Raw genomic sequence first — 21,163 nt, forward strand, 5'->3', positions numbered from 1 at the left:
TTCCGGTCCTGGCCCGGTTAGGGCGACTTCCGGCAAGGCGGGCTCTATTGGTCCTGTCAGCGACTGAAGTGGCAAGAAATAAGAAAGAGCGAAAAGCCGAGGACCGCCACTCCCACTTCTCGTAGCCGGAACCGGAAAACCACGGCGATAAGGCCCCCAGGGAGAGGTGGAGGCTGACCTCTGACCCTCGTATTCATCACCCGCTAGGTGTGGCCCCCCACCACTGACAGGAGCCATACCTCTTCCATGCCTTTTCTAATTGGCTCCCATCCCTTCCTATCTGCACTTTAAACCCAGTAATTCCCACTCCATTCATATTTAGCAGCATCCTTTCTAGGCGCCCATACCCCTGAACAGCATGCTAGCGCCCCTTGCATTTTACCCATTTTAACAGCACTTAACCCCTTAAGAATTCTCATTCCCTTACACTTACCCCCAACTGCCCCTTAAATTTAGGGCACTTCAGAGGAGGATTCTCTACCACCCAACCCCCTCATATACCCCTCCAGGAGAGTCATTTTTTTTAATAGGGGGCTATTATCAGTCCAATTGTTCAATCTGCCCCTTTTTGATGGGCTAGTTATGCTGGAGGGATGTTTTGTATTTAGGAGATGTGGCCTTTTTAAGAACCCTTGTTACGGGTCTGTCTGTAAAGTGGACGGCGCCGCTTGTAGGTTTGGGTTTTAGCCGTTGTCTTAAACGGGGCAATTGTTTTTACGCCTCTTTATGTGTGGGGGAGGGGGCGCCTTGTTATAACGTGGGGGTCAGGGCTCGGATCTGCCAGACTTCTTGACATGAACCAGGAGCAGACGTGTGGCGCCAAGTGACCGTAAGGCATCGGTGAATCCCGCCATGGTGAGTGTTCTGGGGTTATACCCCGCTATGTTGAATACTGGGGTCCCTCGCTCCGGAATTTTACTCTACTTTTAGGCTCTTTACGGGTATTGATTTATTAACCAGCTTATCCTTTAAATTGTGTAATAATTATTTTATTGGCAAATAGGGGTAATTACTTCTTTGTCGTTTTCTGAGTTCAATATGGCAGCATTTATTTTTTTTTGTTTTTAAGACTTTACATTTGTTTGCAGGCGACTGAGGAGTCTTCGTTGCGGGCGCTAGAGAGTCTGATGAGTGAATTTTTTCACGCAGGCACAACAAATGAACGCAAAAGAGAAATTGGTAAGTTTAAAGGAACAGTCGTATCCCCGCCAAACTATTTTTTTGTTGTTGTTAAACTGTGAGGTTATGTAAGCGCAGTGTCAATTCTCATGCAAGTGTTGACCTGTTGCTTTGACCAACTGGGTTTGGAGAGTCTATGATGTCGTCAGCAAAAATGTTGCTCAGATTTCAAAGGAATGGTGAAGCAAACCTGCCCCTTTAAAAAAAACAAAAAAAAAAACTGCCCCTTTAAGTACAGATGGTGGTGGTGGGACTGCTACACAAGGAAAAAAGACCATCCATAAAGAAACCTTATAATCTCATATTTAAGTTCTACTATAACTGTCATTACAGATAAAATAAAAGGAATGTGCTTAAAATATGAGCGGTTTCCTGATCAGAAACGTCCGTGGATCGGCTAGTGGAACGCCAGGAGCTATTAGTCCATGTGGGAGTTTCTGAGAACCTTTTAATTCCCTCTAATTAACAGAAAAGCCATGTTATGTTGCAGATCAATATGTTTTTTGTTTTTTAAATGGAAACATACAAATAAAATATAATTTAGAAGCATCTGAAAAAACTAAAAGTGGGATGCTATTGCAGCAAAAGAAATGTCAGATGCTCCTGAGTGGGGGCCGTAGAGCAGGAGAGCTGCCTTCAAACACACTTTGCATTGATAAGAAGTGTTTGTTTCGTAAGACCGCGGTATTTCTTGGTCCTTTTATACTCTCACTCTGTACACCGGTTTGGTATGTTCATTACAGACATAATGTAGGTTAATTGGTAGAAAACAAGCATCGTGTAACCCCCTGGTATCTGCATTCATGAGTAGGTGGGAATACTGTTTGTCTCTGTTTGTACCCTGTTTGGCCCTGCATAGCGTTTTGGTGAGTCGCTTTCATCCAGTCTCCCTGCTTCTTGTTCACAGAGTCCCTCTTGAATAATTTTGCTCAGCAGCTGGGAGCCTGGAGGTTCTGCTTCTACTTTCTGTCCAGCTCCCGCAGTGACTACGTCCTCATGTACAGTTTGAGCGTCTTTGAGGTAAGAACGCGATAACGTGCCCAGAAACCTTTAATTGATGTTTAGATTTAGCAGGACTGTCGGTAATCGTGGCTGGTGGGTCTAGTGAAATTGAACCCAATTGTCAATTAAATGTGGCTAATTTGGTAACTAAAAGGCCAATTTCTTTTTCAGGTCGGGTTGTGTAGCTTTCTTCCTGCTATACATGAAATGATCATTTAAAAGCTGCATTTTGTGTTTTATTAGATTATATTTTTCTCTAATGTTACAATTAGTTGGATAATCAAAAACATTTAATGTATATTCTATAAATATGACCAGTTGATGTCTGAGTAGCTTCTAGATCCTCATCCCTGGGTTTCATTATCGCTGGAAAATTTTTTTTTTTTTTTTGTTCTGGTCATCGGCTTTGTTTCCAAATCGGTTGTCATATTTTGTTTGGTTGCTTCTTGCAGAACCTCATCAACAAGATGTGGTTGGGGGTTCCTTCGGAGGAGAAGATGGAGATCCGCAGCTCACTGCCCAAACTTCTGCTCAGCCAGCACAAAGCACTTCCCAACTTCATCTGCAACAAGCTGTGCAAGGTCATTGTGGATATGGGCAGGCAGGACTGGCCTATGTTCTACCATGACTTTTTCACCAACATCCTTCAGGTGAGACGTCACAGCTCTGCAGCTGATGCTAAACGTGTCGGAAGGGTCTCTGCGCCACCGTTCTTTACTTTCTTGTGTCCGTACCTATTTCCAGCTTATCCAGACGCCCAGCACCACGCCTCTGGGGCTCGTCATGTTGAAGACTGCCTCTGAGGAGCTGGCTTGTCCTCGAGAGGACCTCAGCGTTGCCCGAAAAGAGGAGCTGCGCAAGCTTTTGCTGGAACAAGTGCCGACTGTCCTAGGACTTCTTACAGGTTACTTCATTTTCTTTTTTTCTTCTTTTTTTTCTTTTTTCTTTTTTTTTCCCCCTCCTATCAAAGCTCTTAAACATTTCTTGGAATTCTTCTATATGTGTGTCAATTTCAATATCCCCGTGTAATACGCAGGTGTCTTGGAAAGTATTTGGGATAAGCACAGTGTTACTGCTGCAACACCCCCACCCTCACCCACTGCTTCAGATGCTGGTAAGTACCAGACCTCGCCTGCAGCATTTCAAGGGCAAATAAAGCCTCTATGGGAGACGTACAATGAACCCAGAGGTTTGATAAACCAGGGAGCATCTTCTGGTTAAGATATATAGATATATATATCTTACTCTGATACACAGACTATATGCCGCTGTACTGTTTAGATCAATGTATACCTGTGTTATACGATATCCCGTTTTAGCCATGCCAAGGGGGCTTAAAAGTGTTTTTGATTTAACGGATGGCATCCATTTATCTTCCTGTATGATGCTCGGGGACGCTCGCTCTGTAACGCTTCTTCTTAGATAAGTAAACTTTGTGTTGCGTACTTCCTTCCTGTTTAAAAGAAGAGAAAAAAAAATAGTATGGTTTAACTTGTGCAAGCCGGCTTTAGCTGTCTCTTCTGCCTGTGATTAAACTTCCCACAATGGCATAGACATATCAGCATAATAGACAATGTATATATTATGGTGCCAGAAGTTTCCCCATCGCCGATGGAGAGTATTAACGTACGCCGTTGTTTATTATGTTAACGTTTCGTATGCCTCCACATCTAAGCGCCTTTCGTGGCACGACACCAGTAACCAAGCACTTTTGCTTTAAAGCTCCACAAAACACGCAGCTGTCGGAAGGATAAAACAGTAAGTTTTCCCTCCTACATTAGACTGGTTACTGGGTAGAAAGAAACTCTTGACTCTTTAAATGTTTAAAGACATTAAAATATGTATCTTTAATCTTCTGACACTAATCTGCTGAACTGGTCATTTCATGGATCTTGTTAACACGGCACAATTTGTGGCAATCCCATTCTTTTTGGGGAATCTATATAAAGTAAGCAGCCAATCGGAAGAGATTGACGCTCGGTATATTGGATGGTAGAGTGCTAAGCAACAGAGCAAACCCCCACAATGCGCACATTGGCACCCGATAGCAATTTGCAATGGATGAGCGAGCTAATAAGATTTTCATTCTTGAGTTCCATACCAAGGGAGGTTTAGTTCAGTCTTTTTGATAACCGCAATGTCATTTCAAACTTAAGGAACTGATGGCGTTACTAACATATGGCGCCGCTACACATTATGCATGCGTTTGTTCCTTTCCTGGTAATGTTTTCCATCTCTCTGCTGCGGTGCGTTTCTCTTATCGTTGGCATCTGTTTCTTTCTTTAGATGATCTTCTCAGTAACCTTGTCCACACGCCCAGCCTGACGAAGCAGTTGAGCCAGCCTCCGCCGAGCCTAGAGGCAGAGAGTGAGCGGATATGCGCCCTGGCCCTCGAATGCCTCTCGCACCTCTTCAGCTGGATCCCCCTTTCCGCCAGCATCACCCCCTCCCTTCTTACCACAATCTTTCACTTTGCACGCCTGGGCTGTGACGTCCGATCCGGACGGACCTCCAACCTCGCCGCTGCCAACTCCTCCGTGACCCTTAATGGTGGCAGCAGCCCTCCCCTTACCTCCGCCTTGCACAGCTCTCAACGAGACCGGGATAAGTTGGGGGTGCTAGCAATGTCCTGCATTAATGAGCTGATGTGTAAGAACTGTGTGCCCCTGGAGTTCCAGGAATACCTGCTACGTGTGTGCCAGCAAACCTTCTACCTCCTGCAGAGGATCACTCGGGAGACGAACGCCCACAGCGTGCGCAGTCGGCTGGAGGAGCTGGACGAGAGGTGATTCCTTCTACCCCTCCGCTTACCCGCCGAAGCTCTGCTTGGCCCGTAGAAAATCTTACAACTTGACTAGAAGGTGGTCTATTCATATCGATGAATTAACACTTAGGGGTAACAGAAGTCAGCCGTTGTTATGACCTTGAAGATGCATTCTGCAGTGCATTGAGGAATGAATCTTGGAACGTACTCAGAATGGTCATTGATGGATCGTCTTGTTTTCTAGTCTGTTTCTGTGGAGCAGCCGGGGTCCCTCCAAGCCAAATCCTTATTGCATTAATATATTTAATGTTCCTTAGCGCAGAGCCGTGCGTAGATGGATTTACCGTAGCTGATGAGGGTAGGTAGGGCAGGCTGGTGTCATGCTGATCCAATTTTTTTATTACAGCTACGTGGAGAAGTTCACGGATTTCTTGCGGCTCTTTGTAAGCGTCCACCTGCGGAGGATAGAGTCCAACGCTCAGTTCCCTGTGGTCGAATTCCTCGCTCTGCTGTTTAAATACACTTTTCATCAGGTATCTGGCTTTGTATAGGTTGGTTTTTATTTTAAGGTATAGTAGTTACATGTCGGCTCTAAAATGTTCAACGTTTGTATGTTCTCACAGCCAACACATGAAGGTTACCTCTCTTGTTTGGATATCTGGGCCTTATTTCTGGACTATTTGACCAACAAAATAAGGAATAGGTTGGAAGAGAGGGAGGCTATTATTGGCAGGTTGGTGTCACTAATATCCCTGATTAATATAAATATACTGCGTGTGTGCTTTTTCTGTGATTTGTATACCGTAGGGTGAGATGCGCTGGGGGTGTTTGTAGGTTGAGGTCAGGAATCGTGGATGAGTGTGTATGAATATATGTATGGTTATAAAATCTTGAAACGTGCTGGCCTCATACTTCTTGCTCCTGTCTACAGGTACGAAGATGCCTTGGTATTGCTGCTCACAGAAGTGCTAAACCGAATTCAGTTTCGTTGCAACCAGACTCAGCTGGAGGAGCTCGACGATGAGACCCTGGATGATGATGTAAGGCTGTAGAGATAATGGGGAGTAGGATCTACATACGCTGATCAGAATACCTGCAAATGTCATTGTTGTCAAATGCGATGTATAGAATTCTGATTCTAGTGTACTTTGCAGAAACCCGCCCTTTTATAACTGTTGCAGAGATGACCCACGCTGGCAGTGCTTAAGACAATATTATTTGTCTTATCTATTATGATTGAATGACTGTTTAGAATGTATTGTGGACATCGGGGAGATCTTTGCTGGTTGTAACGCTTACCTTGGCTTGGTCTCTTGCTCCGCAGCAGCAGACGGAATGGCAGAGATACCTGCGTCACAGCTTGGAGATCGTTGCCAAAATAATGGAGCTGCTTCCCACACATGCCTTCTCCACTCTGGTAATTGACTCCTGACCCCCCCCCATCATATACTACTACTATAATTATTTATTGGTTTATATAGCGCCATCAAATTCTGTAGCACAGTACAATGGGTAAACAGGACATCACAAGTAGTATGTAATATAACAATTTGACTTGCATATACAGTAGGTGAGGAGGGCCCTGATCAAAGAGCTTGCACAAAAAGGGGTATTACCGTATGAGTCCTATGTAGTTGAGATGTTTGCGATGCCTTTTAGAAGTCCAGAGTATAAGAAAAATACCAAAAACGTAACTACATTTTTTTTTCTGTTCAAACATGTTCTTTTGTCCCTTTTATGCTTCAATGGCAACAATTCAGCAGTGTAAGAAGTCCTCTCGTTCTTTTACTCTTTGTTTGCATTTTTTAGTTTAACGCACTTATGTTCTTAGCTCCTCTAAGATCCTGAGGTTCCTTAAACCAAAAATTAAATAAACTTCGCCTGCGTCCCAAAGAGGCAGATGGCTGCGCTTGTATCTAAGGTCTGTGAGTGCTGTTTGTAACTCCTTATTGACTTGATATCGATCAAACTCATGGTTTTCTTCACAACAAATTGCAGATCTTACCGGCTGCCCGGAAACGTTTTTTTTTTCTGCTACCTTTTGCATAATTTGGGATTTGGGAACTGATTCTTAAGTCTGGAAAAATCGAATCCATTTCTTCCTCCGTACCGCCTGTCCCAGATGGTTTGTGTACGAGAGGTTTGATAAATGTCAAGTCAGCAATTAAACCTATTTAGGATTTGATATCAGTCATCAAAAAAACTGAGACCTCAACGGATATTAGTCCTGGGTTGGGTTGAGCGATTGTACTGGGTGTAGCGATTCTTCAGTCTGAACTGTATCCAGCGGTGTCATTAGGCCATTAATTTGAGGAGCAGGAGCTCTAAGGTGAGGTCTTTCTGGGACACAAATTAATGACCAAGCTAATGAGCGGATGTTTCCATATCCTCTTTTCCAATGATTAGCTGCCATCTTTTGGGAGACCCGATGTTTGTTTTGGTTTTTTTTTTATACGTATGTTCTGCCCCGGCACCAAGACTGGAGCCTTTGAGGATCTATTGCTTCTAATAGTACAAAGGAATTAGTTGACACAAGAATGTAGTAAGTCCAGCTCAACAAATGTATGAATTGCATGAGACAATGCAACCTTTGTGATGAATCCAGGAACATGCTTGTGAGTTTTAAAATATAAATATTGAGGTCTTTTTATTTTATTTCTTTTTATTCTTAGTTTGCTGCTCTTCAAGAAAACCTTGATGTATATCTTGGGCTGCAGCAGTATATTGTCACAAATGGAACAGGTATGTTTTGAATGGTACCTCTCAGGCGCTGGTCTTCCGATCGTGAATTGGAAGCGCTGGGATTATAACGTTGGGTGAATGGGTGCATGCTGCACTTTCCTTAGGCCAGGTCAAGATGTGGAGCTCTTCTCTGCCAAGCCCCTGAGCCCTTATATCTGTAGAGATAACCGTATTCCTAGAGGAGAGATCTCTAAGGGAATCGAATGCCTTGTCTCAAGGACCATATCCAGGCCATAATCTCATGGATTGTCTCGGCTCAGTCAAAATGGTGATTAAATCCAAAAAAGCAGTGGTTTACCAAAATTATGGGCTGCCTGGGGCCCCCCTAAGATTTGGCAAAGGGGGATTCAGTTTTGGGACATTTGGGGGGCAAAGTTAAACCAGTCTAAAAATGGCCAGCTGGTTGGGATATTTTACAATAAACCCAGTAGATTACCTCTTCGGGATCGACTGGTTGAACGCTACCAGATATCAAATTCTCTTCTATCAATACACAACAATTAGTGCGTTTTATGAACATGCATTCCAGTCCTGAAATAAGACATCGTTTATCCAAGAGAGAGATCACTTTTTTTATTAGCCGTGGCCTTGCGTGATTTATTTTGGGACATTTTACCTTGGGACTAGAATGTCTGATAACAAATAATGGAAAGAGGAGTCTCATTGTCTGGAAGCAAATGGTTCCTTTTAGCCGGGTAAATGATAAAATTACACGGCAATAAAACACTGTTGGACGATTCCAGAATACATTTAAATCCAAGGACAGCTATTTAAGTCTGCTTTAGAGATCAGACACCGTAACCGTCACTGGCCATCTCAAGGATAAACTTTCAAAAAATCAGCCTTTTATTACAGAATGGGGGAAAAAATGGCTTTTCTATCTTTGACATGTTCGCTACCATTACGCAAATGTACCCTTGTGGCTCCTGCTTGTTCTCCCCGCAGACCAGCGTCTGAATGTGACCGCAGAGAACGACTGCCGAAGGTTACACTGCTCCCTGCGCGACCTCGGCTCCCTGTTACAGGCCGTCGGGAGACTCGCCGAATATTTCATTGGCGATGTTTTTGAGGCCCGGTTCAACGATGCCCTGACGGTCGTCGAAAGGTAAGCATGGAGCCCGTGTTATTTTGCCACTGCCTTTATTGCAAATGTTCCCTGATGCCCCCTCCACCCCAACATTCGTTGTCCTGTATCTTTCAGGTTGGTAAAAGTCACTTTATACGGTTCTCAAATCAAGCTGTACAATATGGAAACTGCGGTGCCATCTGTGCTAAAGCCAGACCTTGTCGATGTGTAAGTTGATCTGATTTGCATCGCGTTTCATTTTCCTGTATCGGTAACATTGTTAGCAGACGGCATAGACAAGGGCGTCGGGGTGCGTGTTTCTTTACCCTAGTAGTCCGTCATCAAGACTCGTCCGGGGGAGCCAACTTTGCCTGCATGCAGCAACGTATTTACCTTTTGGCCCTGACCTAGGCCAGGCCCGTTCAGCCTTCATCTTCCCAGATGAAAGGCAGGATCGTGTTGTGCAGCCAAAAACTTGTAACTTGTAGTTCTGTAAGACTCTATTTAAGCACTCAAACTATTCTCTTCTGGACTTGCGCAGCTCTTTATTGTATGAATGGCATTAATTTGTATCGTTGATATATATGGTCACTATATGATCAGTACTTTCTCCACCAGGCATGCCCAGTCTTTGGCTGCGCTACAAGCTTATTCCCATTGGATGGCGCGGTTCTACAGCGAGGTTCAGCGCCAGAACCAAGAGCGGTTCATCTCCATTATTTCCACTGCGATGGAGGCCTTGCCTCCTCTTATCAGCACCAAGGTGAGCCGTGTGAGAATGAGGGGACATGTAGGGTCCCAGGCACCCCTAGGGAAAAAACTGCAGCCTGCCTCTATAAAACAAGGCATTAAAGATGGTGTGTGACGGCTTATATAGGGTTGGAGTCTGGATTAACCCCACTCACTGTTTCAGGTACAAGAAAAATTGCTGCTTTCTGCTTGCCATCTGCTAGTCTCGATAGCCACAACGGTGCGGCCAGTGTTCCTCCTCAACATTCCTGCCGTCCAGAAAGCGTTCAGCCGTGTCACGGATAGCGCAGCGCAGCGATTACCTGAAGAGGTATGGTAGAGCTAAAGTTTGGGGCTGAAACCTTATGTATTGTTCATCGTTTCATTTTATTTAACTTTCCCAAAGCTGGTCCTGTTTTTGGCTGGTAATATCTGTTGTGTGGTGCTATGTCCTGCATCGTGGAGAGCTGGAGTTCTTGCTCTTTAGAAACTGTACTTTCTCCCTGATAATCGTTTAACTCTCTCCGCTCAGGCCCAAGTGCTGCTATGTCGTGCCCTCTCCAACGTCCTCCTCCTCCCGTGGCCCAATGTCACAGAAAATGAGCAGCAGTGGGGAGAGCGCTCAAACCACCACGCCAACCTGCTGGATAGTCTCACCAGAGAGTACCGGCTCCTGAAGGACAGTGTTCCCCCGCAACGGAAGGGCCAGATGGAGGCCAGTGAGTGCAAAATCCACCTACTCTCATCTGTGCTCTTTATTTATTTTTGATTTCTTTAAATGTCTGAAATTTTGCCCTTTCCAACAACTATCTGCTCTTCTTCCAGCTAAGCGTGTCATCTGTCAGACCCTCGGCGTCCTGAGGGACATCGTAGAGAACATTTCTGGTGAGGGGACCAAGTCTCGGCAGATCTGTTACCAGTCGATGCAGGAAGCGGCCCAGCTGTCCCTCACGCTCTTCCCTGTTTACATCCACCAGTCCGGTAAGCGATACGCTGTTATGTAGCTTGACGTTGTTCTCGTAGCCTGGCCGGTCCTGGCACCACGGAGCAGGTCTCGAACGCGAGAGAACTTTAGAGGTCATCCAATATGGATCTGTGAAAAAGAATAAAAGGTGCTCTTGTATGGCAATATTTACCACGGTGGTGTGGTTCTTTCCAGTGAACATGGTTTTAATCTAGGGAGGTTGAGACCATCAAAGGATGCTAATTATATATCATATATCTATATCATTGTTCTCAAGCTCTAGTACTTCGGAGCCTCATTGTAGGGCTATATATTGGGCATATTGCTGCACCATGCTGTAGCCCCACCTAAAGTATTATTCATAATCTGATTGTCCTACTAATGAGTAACTTTCTGGTTCAGCGTTCCCATTTAAATATCCCAGAAATAATGATCCTCGGTGGTCCTTTAAACACTTTTTTCCTTTTTTTTTCTTAAACTAAAAAAATCCCTGGTCTTGTTCCCCTGTCGGGCTGACTTTGATATTTATTTTTTTTTTTTCCCTCCTGCCAGACGTGACGGAAGAAATGCTGAGCTTTTTCCTTGCCCTGTTCCAAGGGTTGAGGGTGCAGATGGGGGTACCTTTCACAGAGCAAATAATACAGACCTTTCTCAACATGTTCACCAGGTAGGTTATGTGTCTCAGACGGAGCGGTAAGAGCGCCTGCCGGATGAACGATGCCCTGCTTGCCCCGGTATCACTAATAATGTAATAAGAACCAGGAACAATGCAGCCCCCTGCCTCCCAATGTGATGTGGACACCCTCTAGTGGTGTAGAATGTCACTGCAGCTATGTGGCGGGTAATAAGTGCTTTTAAACACAGCTGAAAATGTTTCCAGTATGGGCCCTTATGGATGCTTTTAGTATGTATATGGAGTAGTTGATCACGGTCTTGTTTTGGTTTGTTTGTAATCCTTTCCACCTCGTTCAGGGAGCAGCTCGCGGAGAGTATTCTGCAGGAGGGCAGCGCCGGCTGCCACGTGGTTGAGAAGTTTCTGAAGATCCTTCAAGTGGTCGTGCAAGAACCTGGCCAGGCTTTCAAACCTTTCCTGCCCAGCATCCTCGCCCTAAGCATGGAGCAGCTGTACCCCATTATTGCCGAGGTAAGGACAAGAACATCGCGATGTATTTAGCTCTCTGTCCTGTTTACCTTTTTTCTTCCATTTTATTCAGCTTGTGTGTGATTGCTCTCTCTTTTTCTCTACCCCGCATCTAGCGCCCCTCCCCAGATGTGAAAGCTGAGCTGTTCGAGCTTCTGTTCCAGCTGCTGCACCACAATTGGCGCTATTTCTTCCGCGCCTCCATCTTGGACAGCGTTCACCGGGACGGGGGCGACGAGCCCATGGAAAACCAGGCCCAGTTCATTGCGGTCATGCAAGTGAGTGCGATGCCTTAGTGCCACCCATCTAGGATATGCATGGAGAACCTGTAATGTGGCTTTGTTCATAACAGCGTAGTTAGTATGTTGATAGTTGCCATTTGCGGTTTTCCGTAGGCTTTCGGACAGTCCTTCCTGCAGCCCGATATACACTTGTTCAAGCAGAACCTTTCCTACCTGGAGACCCTCAACAGCAAACATAAACTGTATCACAAGGTGAGACCACAAATACAAACGCTGGCTGCTCGTTCTGCCCCATTTAATGCAGGCTTTGTCCGCCGTTCTGTTGAATGACCTTGTTTTGTTTCTCTGTCCCTGTGACCTTCTCAGAAGCTGTTTCGGGCTGTGATGCTTCATCAGTTTGTAAGTGTTCTGCTGCAAGTTCTTATACACAAGTCTCACGACCTCCTACAAGAAGAGATTGGCATTGCCGTCTACAACATGGCCTCTGTCGACTTCAACACTTTCTTCTCCTCGTTTCTTCACGAGTTTCTCACCGGCTGCCAGGGCTTGGACAGTGGCCAGAAGACTGTTCTTGCTCGCAACTTCAAGATGGAACGGGTGAGTTTGCCCCCCGTCTCCTATAGATGCTCGGGTTCTGGATAACACAGATATGTTTACCGGGGTTGACTTGGGCAACCAAGGGCAGATTTGTTTAGTAACCGCGTGGACTTGTTCCTCTAATCATCATCCATAACTTTATAAGGCTGTCCCTGGAACGGTCTATAACCTAAGCTGCTGGCCGTTTGGACGTTTATGTAAGTCAGTCTGTCACCATTTGAAGTAATGTAGGCTATGAGTTGCCCATAAGTGAGAATATTTATAGTGTTTGTATACTTAGAGGACTGGTTAACAGATGCAACATTTTAGAGCTCTGTTTCTATAACGATGTAAAGAGACACCAGATTGTGTCAGTTTATTCTCTATATCCAGAAAAAGACTGTTTGATATCTGATATCTTTTTCCCCTAAATTTCCTTTCTAACCTTTGCCGTCTCTCTCCATGCGCAGGACCTACCTTCGTTTACGCAGTGCGTCCACCGCTTGGTCAACGACCTTCGCTACTACAGGCTCTGCAACGAAAGCCTCCCCCCAGGAACTGTGAAACTGTGACAAAACCCCACGTTCCCCTTGTTTTTTGAGGACAGACGGACTCTCTCCCCTTTATCTCCACGCTGACAGTCTTAACTTTAACCCATTTACCGCTGTGAAACGCACCCGTATTTTTTTTTTTTTCCCTTTGTTTTTAATCATGGACGGTTTTTAGCACATTCTCAGAACGAGATCACGGTGCCTCCTTGTTCCACACCTTAACCCTTTCCTTTGGAAGGGGAGAAATAAAGCTCCTTTGTTTTTAACTGTTTAAAAAAGAAATCGGGTTCGCAAACCTTCAGTATCATTCCCTTGTTTCTAAGTGGAGCAACAGAGCGGTCTGCTTCTCACCCCCAAAATGGACAAACTTTTTGAATGGCATACCTGGCCCAATTATCTCAACACAGACTTAATTATGTATTGTTTTTATACTTTTTTTTTTTCTTGTGTTTTTTTTTGTTATCATTCCATGATGTGATTTGCAACATCGCTTCTTGCGAATAAAACTCCTGCCTTGTTTACATCGACTTAACTTTCTTACCCTCCTTGCATCGCTCCTTTACTCTGTATTTAAATAGCTGTCAATGCTGCTGACGCCATCCATGTAGGAAACCTTTGTCGTGTGCATGGCTCGGAATCACGGACAAAAGACATTGGTTAAAAAAAAAAAAAAAGAGCATAAAAAACTGTTATATTTTCAAGATTATAAACCACAAATTCTCCCCTTTTAATTTAATTCTGCTTTTTTGCCTCTAGCTCCCCTTTATTTTATTTTTTCCCCTCCCTCTTTAGCAGAAATTGTTCTGTATTCTTTTTGCCTTATTTCACCTTTTTATTTTCTCTTTCCTTCCTTTTTTTTTTTTTTTTTTTTTTTTTTTTTTTTTTTTAATGCTCGATCAGGTTGACTTATTTGCCCCATCTTGGTTATTGAGGCAAGATCACCTGACCGGTTGCTGATCATGGCAGACATATCAGGTACATGAAATGTTGCGTGCTTTTATAGACCAGCTGATTTTGTTTACGAAAGCTCAGTTTCTAGTTCTAAAGTGACGTCCAAACTTTTCTTCTAGCACGGTTTAAGGGTTTTGGAGTCTGGATTCATTGACCTTAAATAAAGTCTTTTGGATCCTCCAGATAATCAAAATAGTTATCCATGTTTTGGCCCCAGATGTATGCGTTTCCTCTTGGCTTTAACTTTATTTGATTGGAACTAACCTAAACCCGAGTCAACGTGCCACATATTAGTAACGTGACTTATGAGAAATCTGGGCCGTGTTAATTGATGGGATCACTAGAGCCATTTGCTTCTTGGACATTGCATAGCGTTCCATTCAACATCCGGTAAAATCAACTAATCAGCGGAGGAAGAATGCAATTTAAGATACAATCGGCTTTTTAAAAAAAAAAAAAAAAATAGGATGTTGAAAATTACCAACCAAATTCAATGCATTTTAAGTTTGGTCTGAACAAAGGGATTTATTCATCAAAGGGAGAGTTTAACCCACCAACTCATCAGCTTTACTACACATTATGAAGGACCAACTTGGTTGAGCTGCTGCAAGAAGTGCTCGGCAGGCCCTGTATAAAGTATAGGTTAAATCTGAGTTTTCTTCAGTCTTCTTGCCCATTATTGTTTTACTTTATACAGGGCCAGGTCAGCCCTTCTTGCTGGAGAAACCTGCCGGCGTTGGCCCTTCATAACGAATAGTAAATCATGCATTTTAAAACCACAACTCTCCTGCCATCTCCCCCTTTAGTGAATACGGTAACTCTCAAAGTGCTACACGGTCGAGGCTACTTAATTCTTCCTGTCCGCAGAAGAAAAATGGCTGCTTTTGTTTAAACAAAATGTTTACCCAAAATGGGTTACAAAATACAACATCGTACTCAGTGTGTCATTAGTGGTGCAAAAAGTGACCATTTAAGACTAACCGATACCATCATTAATGAAAGACTAAGTTGATGCTACATTTGGAAGGGTTGTTGATGCAGCTTTTAGCGTTAGTTAATAATGTTACTTGGAACAAGTATTAAAATTACCCCTACTGCGTGGGGACAGGGGGCGGGGGGGTTAAATGAATGATTAAGTGGATCCTCCATGGTCCCTTCTCTTTTTTTCCCCTTCTCATCCTCTCCTTTTAACCCCATTTTTTTTTCTTCTCCACCTTTCCCTTATCACATAGACCCCGGACCAACTCCCACCGGCTGCTTGTATCGGTACCTGAGCAATGTGCTCAGTCTGTGCATCCGATGCTGTACCTTCCCGACCCCCTACCTGTTACCCTTTTTATTTGTTATTTTGTAGAAAAGAAGGTAAATGAATACACCTCGATGTGCCTTCGATTACAAGTGTTTAGGATTTTAGGATCTAATTTACTTTTGTAAAGATGACTTTTGTGGCATTTGTAGCAAAACTTAATGGGGCATTTAATTAAACCTAATAAAGTAGAAGGTGTTCCCTGGAACCATTCGACATCTTCAGCAGGTCAACATATTGAGACGATTAGATCAGTGTCTGAGGCCTGGGCATGAATGAATGAATGAATGAATGAATGAATGAATGGCAGACACCAATAAGGAAGAGCAGCTTTATTTTATCTGCGCATATGGATCCAGAGATCTGATACAATAAGAAATGTCATACAACAAAAAACGTTAAGACTGACACCCTTTCTGGTAAAACGCCATCCTGGTTGCCTCCATGATGAAATTAAAGGCCATAAGACCATTTTACCAGAATTCCACAAACCACAGAATCTGGATCAATGTGGAATATAATTATCGTGCATGATCTTTTCTAGAAACACACATCTGTGTCGGTGACTTTTTGATGGCACAACCCTAGAAACAATCAAATAGGATATCTGTTACATTTACTATTAGAAAGTCACAATGTTTCACCCCCCCGCGAGGGACACGTGACTACACCCACTGCCTCTGAGTTGGAGGCTGCTTTCTCCTTTCTATGGGATTATGCAGAGATCGAGTTCGCCCCCCCCCCTTTTTACATGTAACACTTTAATCGAATTAACGTGATATCCGAGCATTTGGGTCACTGAGCACCATATGGATTATTTAAATGCTCATCACCCCTAATTATCTGCACATCAGGTATGTGTCATTAATCTATAAATTAATGTGTAACATTCACGCCCCACTTTTTTTTTAAGCCATGACTCCCTGCGCACCCTGTAGTCCGCACCGGTTCCACTAAGACGATTTTTTGGGTCCGTGATGCGGCTCATGTGGAAGGGAACCTTTAAACAGTGGGCGTGGTGTAAGGACACGCCTCTTTAGGTAACCCCGCCCACCGGCAAAGAGTTGAGCAGCGGCCGGGAGCAGCGTTAGTTTGCCGGGCGCGATGAACTTCTTACGGCCGCTCGTCCTGCGGGGTCTGGTCCGCTGCGGGGGGCCCCATGTCCGGATCGTGGATCCCAGCAGGGCCCACTGCCCCTTCTACAGCACTGGTGAGTCTGGCTCCGGTGAGCTGCGGGAGATAAGTGACCCTCATCATTAAGTGTACCCTATAGAGACTCTGCAGACAGATCTGCTGTATATAAAAGGGTTAAACGGTGTTTCTTCTTGTGTGTGTGTGTGTGTGTGTGTGTGTATATATATATATATATATATATATATATATATATATATATACTTTATTTTAATGCACTGAATTTTGTAAAATGCTGAAGTACCACTCCCACAATTCTAAGTCAGCTGAGGGGAATGGGAAGCTCTAGTGCTGAAGGGGTTAAAGATTCTTACCCCCCCTCACCACCATCCTAGTGTTACATTGTACAATTTGCTGCTTTCTTTGGTGTTTGGCTTCCCAGCACTTTCAGGCAGGGCTCTTTGCATGAAAGGGTTAACTTGGCCCAAGGCAGGCATTATCTGTAGCCGGTCAGCCCAGTGCAGTGTCATTATTGGGGTGACACCCCCCCCTGCTGGGTTATACATGTCCTGGGAACACGCGTGGTGTAGCAGCTGCCAGATATCAGGGTCTTTTTATCATGTGTGTTATAGCCCAGGGGAAGCCATTCATTATGGGAGCCCCTGGGTCATTACTGTTAATTAGTTGCAGGTGATTGGGCAAAGCCTCTCAATCAATTTGTGAATGAAACGCGCTAATTGATGGCTGAAGGGATCCCGCTCTCTGTGTGCACAGTTGGGTGTATTCATAGATCCGGTAGTATGTATATAAGTGGATCAGCCTCCCAGCAGAAGTGGTAGAGGGTAATACAGTGAGGGGATTGAGACATGCATGGGATAGACATACGGCTCCTGAATCTAAGACGAGACCAACGACTGATTAAGGTCTTTATGGGATTCTTGCGGGTGTAGGAATGAAATTCCTGAGCTCATACGTGTTCTCTCCATATGTGATGCACAAGGTTTTACGCACGCGTGTGATCTCTGTATACTTAGAGCTCCAAACCCAACGCTGTTCTGTACATTTTTCCGGTATTTCAATATTTTTCCCCAGCCAAATATACGGATCTGCGCAGAGTATCTGGGCCGTGATCCCCCCCCCAGTATATGAATGAACAGAGAGCCTCTGAACTCCTTCCGGTAACTGGAGGGGGCTGTTCACAAGGAGGGGGGAAAGTCTTACTCCCAAAGCTCTGTACAGGGCAGAGCACTCGGCTCTGCAGCGCCTCTGACGTCACATGATGTGGTTTAGAACCCATGCTGCTTAACCCTTTGGGCACCAAATGGTACTTAAAGTGTTAAACGCAAGACTTTCCCGATAGTTCTTTGTTCGTGTGAGGTCTGCGGTTGCGTACGGCCGCAGAGTGATGTTTTTGGCAGTGGGGTGCACCGTGTACATGTTGGGTGTCTCCTGGTCTTTGTGGCGCCCTTCCCCCACCCAGCATTCTGCGCTGCTGCCTGCTAGAACTTGTGTCCGGGTTACTCTTCCTTCTTTCTATACGTGTGCATCCGGTATCCCTACCCTCACAACCCTCAGCCTAATCCCCACTGCTCATTATGGGCCTGAATTACCCCAGACTAAAGTACGCAGCGCCTCTTCCTGCCTTGTTTAAAATTTAATTTCCCCGTCTCCCTCATCTTCCGTTCCCTCTCGACCTCCTAGCAGATCTTTTAGATGGGCCTCCTGGGCCAATGTGACTTTAAAAGTGCGTTCTTATTAAATTCATGTTAATTCCCTCCTCTATACCACTTCTGCTGGGAGACCGTTCCACTCATTGTATCTATCTACCTCCCTAGGACAGCTTAAGATGGAGCAGTCGCCCCTAACGTTCTTCGCATGTTCTCCGTGGGTCTGGCGATTAGACGTGGTGTCTAATAAAATCCTGAGTGCTATCTTTTTTTTATTGTGTCTCAGTGCCGTCGGGTCTCCAGGAGAGGACGCTCATAGCTGTGAAGCCCGACGGGGTCCAGAGGCGACTGGTCGGCGAAGTCATCAGACGCTTCGAGCGGCGCGGCTTCAAACTAGTGGGCATGAAACTTCTGCAGGTGCGTAATAAAATCCACGCCGCCTTATTTATGGCCCTCGGAGCGCATCGGCTATAGAATACCGATGACCTCCCGTAGATTGTCCGCTCTTCTAATTGTTGTGGGATGTGATTAGTGGTTTAGATGTTTAGATTGTGATGAGGGACTGCGTTCTCCAGCATCGTCACGCATTTTGTCATCATGAAGCTATGACCTTTTAGGAGACCCCGCCATTGATTGCTTGAATCACTGCTTTCTTTGCAGGCATCAGAAGTCATCCTAGCTGAACATTATCATGACCTTCGTAGAAAGCCCTTCTACCCTTCGCTCATAAGATATATGGCTTCAGGACCTGTGGTCGCCATGGTAAGAGTCAATTGGCCAAAGCCCTAACCCATTGTATCAGTTTGTCTCTCTGTCAAATTGTATCTTCGACACTTTAGACCTAAATCATGCATTTTGTGGTGGCTTTTTTTACCCCTTGCACAGCTGGTCCTATATTTCTATCTTGAGTGAGTAGATAAAGCTGAGCCTCCGTCGTTCTAGAGCTCGAATCCCATCGAGGCCACAAGATTCGGAATAGATCTGCTGTCGGGGTTTGGTGTCCTTATTTGAACTTCTTCTGTGTACGTTCGCCTTGATGGAAGCTAAGTGACTCTTCACCCAGCTGAAGGGTACATTTAATTCTGTTCTTCCTCCCCACAGGTCTGGGAGGGGAACAATGTGGTAAAATCCTCCCGGCTGATGGTTGGAGACACGGACTCTGCGCAGGCCAAGCCGGGCACCATTCGGGGGGACTATAGCGTTCACATCAGCAGGTGATGCTTCGTTTCCTCTGTGAAGATGGAATCTTATAGATGACAATGTTTAGATGTTCTGATTTGTTTTCTTTCTGTTCTCCGGCACTTACACGCTCTTCACTTCCTCGTTAACTTCTTCCTTTGTTTACTTCTTGAACTTCTTGCCCGTAACCTGTCCCTCCGTCCTCAGGAACGTGATTCATGCCAGTGACTCTGCGGAAGTTGCTGAACGGGAAATCAGCCTGTGGTTTAACAGCACCGAGCTGGTCAACTGGGAGACTTCAGATCACGGCGACTTGTGTCAACTTTGACGTTCCTTTATGGCCACACGGACCTCGCTGAGGAGCCCAGGAGGAACCTACCTTTCCCTAGAACGCGACCAAACCCTGTTTGTACCACAATCTGGTGCTGTCGGTAGAAGCCATGGAATATTGGTGGCTTTCAATAACTTGAGGGCAGTTCTTTGGCTGTCTTAAATCTGGTAGCAAGATGAATTAACTAGTGTCGCCACATGGTGCTTGAGGACTTATCATTCACTTAAGAACCTCTCTGTGACGGCATGCGTCGTGCATCAGGGCTCTGATCTTCTGGATTGATGTCTATCCTTCCTTAGGGTTTACAAAAACATACCTCAAAAAAATGTTACCTCCAGGATTATGAAGGACAAACCTACTCCGATAATACAGGGGAGGTCCAAGACCAAGTTCATGTTTATGGTAGCTTTATGGTGACTGTGCTGGTTTCATATGTTTATATGTGTAATCCAGCGGCCATCATGCCTTTTCCAGTTCAGGGTTCTTTGTGATGGGACATTAGCTGTTTCTCCCAATCCAGCTCATGCCTCGACTGTTGAATAAAAATATCCATGTTTATTCTTTATAAAAATAGAATTCTCTGAAGTTTTATTTACATGATCGTGCCAGGGACGTTGGGAAGGGGGCTTTCTTCGTGCATACACCCATTTCTCTTTCTTCTAAGGAAGACTCCCACGTCTTCGTGACCTGCCCTTGTTCCTGTAGTCAAAGCCTCGCTTATTTAATTAACCACTTGGATGCTTACGACAGACTGGTTCCTTGGTGTAACTGTTGCTGGTTCCAGTAAGATCTCATGGTGGCCATATAGAAGCAGGGATGGCCGTATCGTCCCACACGCGTGTGCGTCAGCTGGACATTCTCTGGTCAACAGATCTACTGGAAAAAAGCCTCCCATCACGTATGACCATCATCCTTTATTATTATTATCGTCTTGTATTTATATAGTGCCAACAATCTCCAGCGTGCTTCTACCAGTCCCTACATTCAGAGGGTCTGACAAAACCAGAACTGACGGCCTAAGACAATCCTTTGGATAAAAAGGGTAACGTTCCCTGTGCGTCCTGCAAATGAATGTGAAATCGGAGTCCGGTCACGTGCCACCTCCTTCTGTCACATTGTTCCACTTATGGGAAAGAACGTTGATCTATTTCCTGCCCGAGACGCGGAATTCACCGGCCCCCTTTTTTCTTCTATAAGCATGTGACCCCACTCAGAAAACAGGGGCAGATCTAGCAGAGCAGAAACTTCACAAACTAACTCGTGTCAAAGGTTGCATCCTAGGTTTAAAGCCTCTGAGCTCTTCGGTACGACCCGTTCTACTGATAATGTTTGTCTATGGAGCAGCACCCCCAGCCGCCACCTCTGCATTAAAAGGCGTGGCATGCCTTTAAGACACGGAGTGTCGGGATATGACATCATAACCTGGTGTTCCGTGTCTTTAAGCCGTGTCTAGTCTTTGGAGGCTTTTCTAAGTCAACGATCTCCCCTGTAATTGCCCTATTGAGTAGTGGGACAGTTTAGGGGAACTGGTGCCCGCCACCATAGACCTGACCCCCCCCCACACATGACATGTCAATGGGAAAACACATTCCTTTTGTCTCATTCAGGTCTATTCACAAAAGTTTCTGTTAAATTGGTAACT

At 44.9% G+C, this 21,163-nt stretch overlaps 2 protein-coding genes across 2 annotated transcripts; both read left to right on the top strand.

The window, feature by feature from the left end:
* The first annotated feature begins 573 nt into the window (after nt 1–573).
* On the top strand, nt 574–13,483 carry XPO6 (exportin 6). Its single transcript, XM_053471767.1, has 24 exons — nt 574–855; nt 1,089–1,179; nt 2,087–2,199; nt 2,634–2,831; nt 2,926–3,085; nt 3,218–3,295; nt 4,468–4,966; nt 5,352–5,478; nt 5,569–5,678; nt 5,877–5,985; nt 6,270–6,362; nt 7,618–7,687; nt 8,633–8,792; nt 8,889–8,981; nt 9,372–9,516; nt 9,667–9,813; nt 10,015–10,201; nt 10,308–10,463; nt 10,999–11,113; nt 11,419–11,590; nt 11,704–11,865; nt 11,983–12,081; nt 12,196–12,426; nt 12,876–13,483. The coding sequence occupies exons 1-24, from the start codon at nt 853–855 to the stop codon at nt 12,975–12,977; spliced, it is 3,420 nt and encodes a 1,139-aa protein (XP_053327742.1). The 5' UTR covers nt 574–852; the 3' UTR covers nt 12,978–13,483.
* A 2,782-nt stretch (nt 13,484–16,265) lies between these two features.
* Nucleotides 16,266–19,535, top strand: NME4 (NME/NM23 nucleoside diphosphate kinase 4). Its single transcript, XM_053471020.1, has 5 exons — nt 16,266–16,423; nt 18,298–18,428; nt 18,672–18,773; nt 19,113–19,225; nt 19,398–19,535. Exons 1-5 carry the CDS (start codon nt 16,318–16,320, stop codon nt 19,516–19,518), a joined length of 573 nt encoding a protein of 190 aa, XP_053326995.1. The 5' UTR covers nt 16,266–16,317; the 3' UTR covers nt 19,519–19,535.
* Nucleotides 19,536–21,163: the final 1,628 nt, after the last annotated feature.

The sequence above is a fragment of the Spea bombifrons genome, chromosome 7 (assembly GCF_027358695.1).
Source record: "Spea bombifrons isolate aSpeBom1 chromosome 7, aSpeBom1.2.pri, whole genome shotgun sequence".
NCBI lineage: Eukaryota > Metazoa > Chordata > Amphibia > Anura > Pelobatidae > Spea > Spea bombifrons.

Excerpts from the sequence above, each read along its gene's own strand:
- XPO6 (XM_053471767.1), top strand. Across the intron at positions 3,086-3,217 it reads TGTCCTAGGACTTCTTACAG|GTGTCTTGGAAAGTATTTGG; the intron begins GTTACTTCATTT and ends TGTAATACGCAG. Across the intron at positions 5,679-5,876 it reads AGGGAGGCTATTATTGGCAG|GTACGAAGATGCCTTGGTAT; the intron begins GTTGGTGTCACT and ends TCCTGTCTACAG.
- NME4 (XM_053471020.1), top strand. The coding sequence starts at position 16,318 with ATGAACTTCTTACGGCCGCTCGTCCTGCGGGGTCTGGTCCGCTGCGGG. Across the intron at positions 18,429-18,671 it reads TGGGCATGAAACTTCTGCAG|GCATCAGAAGTCATCCTAGC; the intron begins GTGCGTAATAAA and ends CTTTCTTTGCAG. Across the intron at positions 19,226-19,397 it reads TATAGCGTTCACATCAGCAG|GAACGTGATTCATGCCAGTG; the intron begins GTGATGCTTCGT and ends CTCCGTCCTCAG.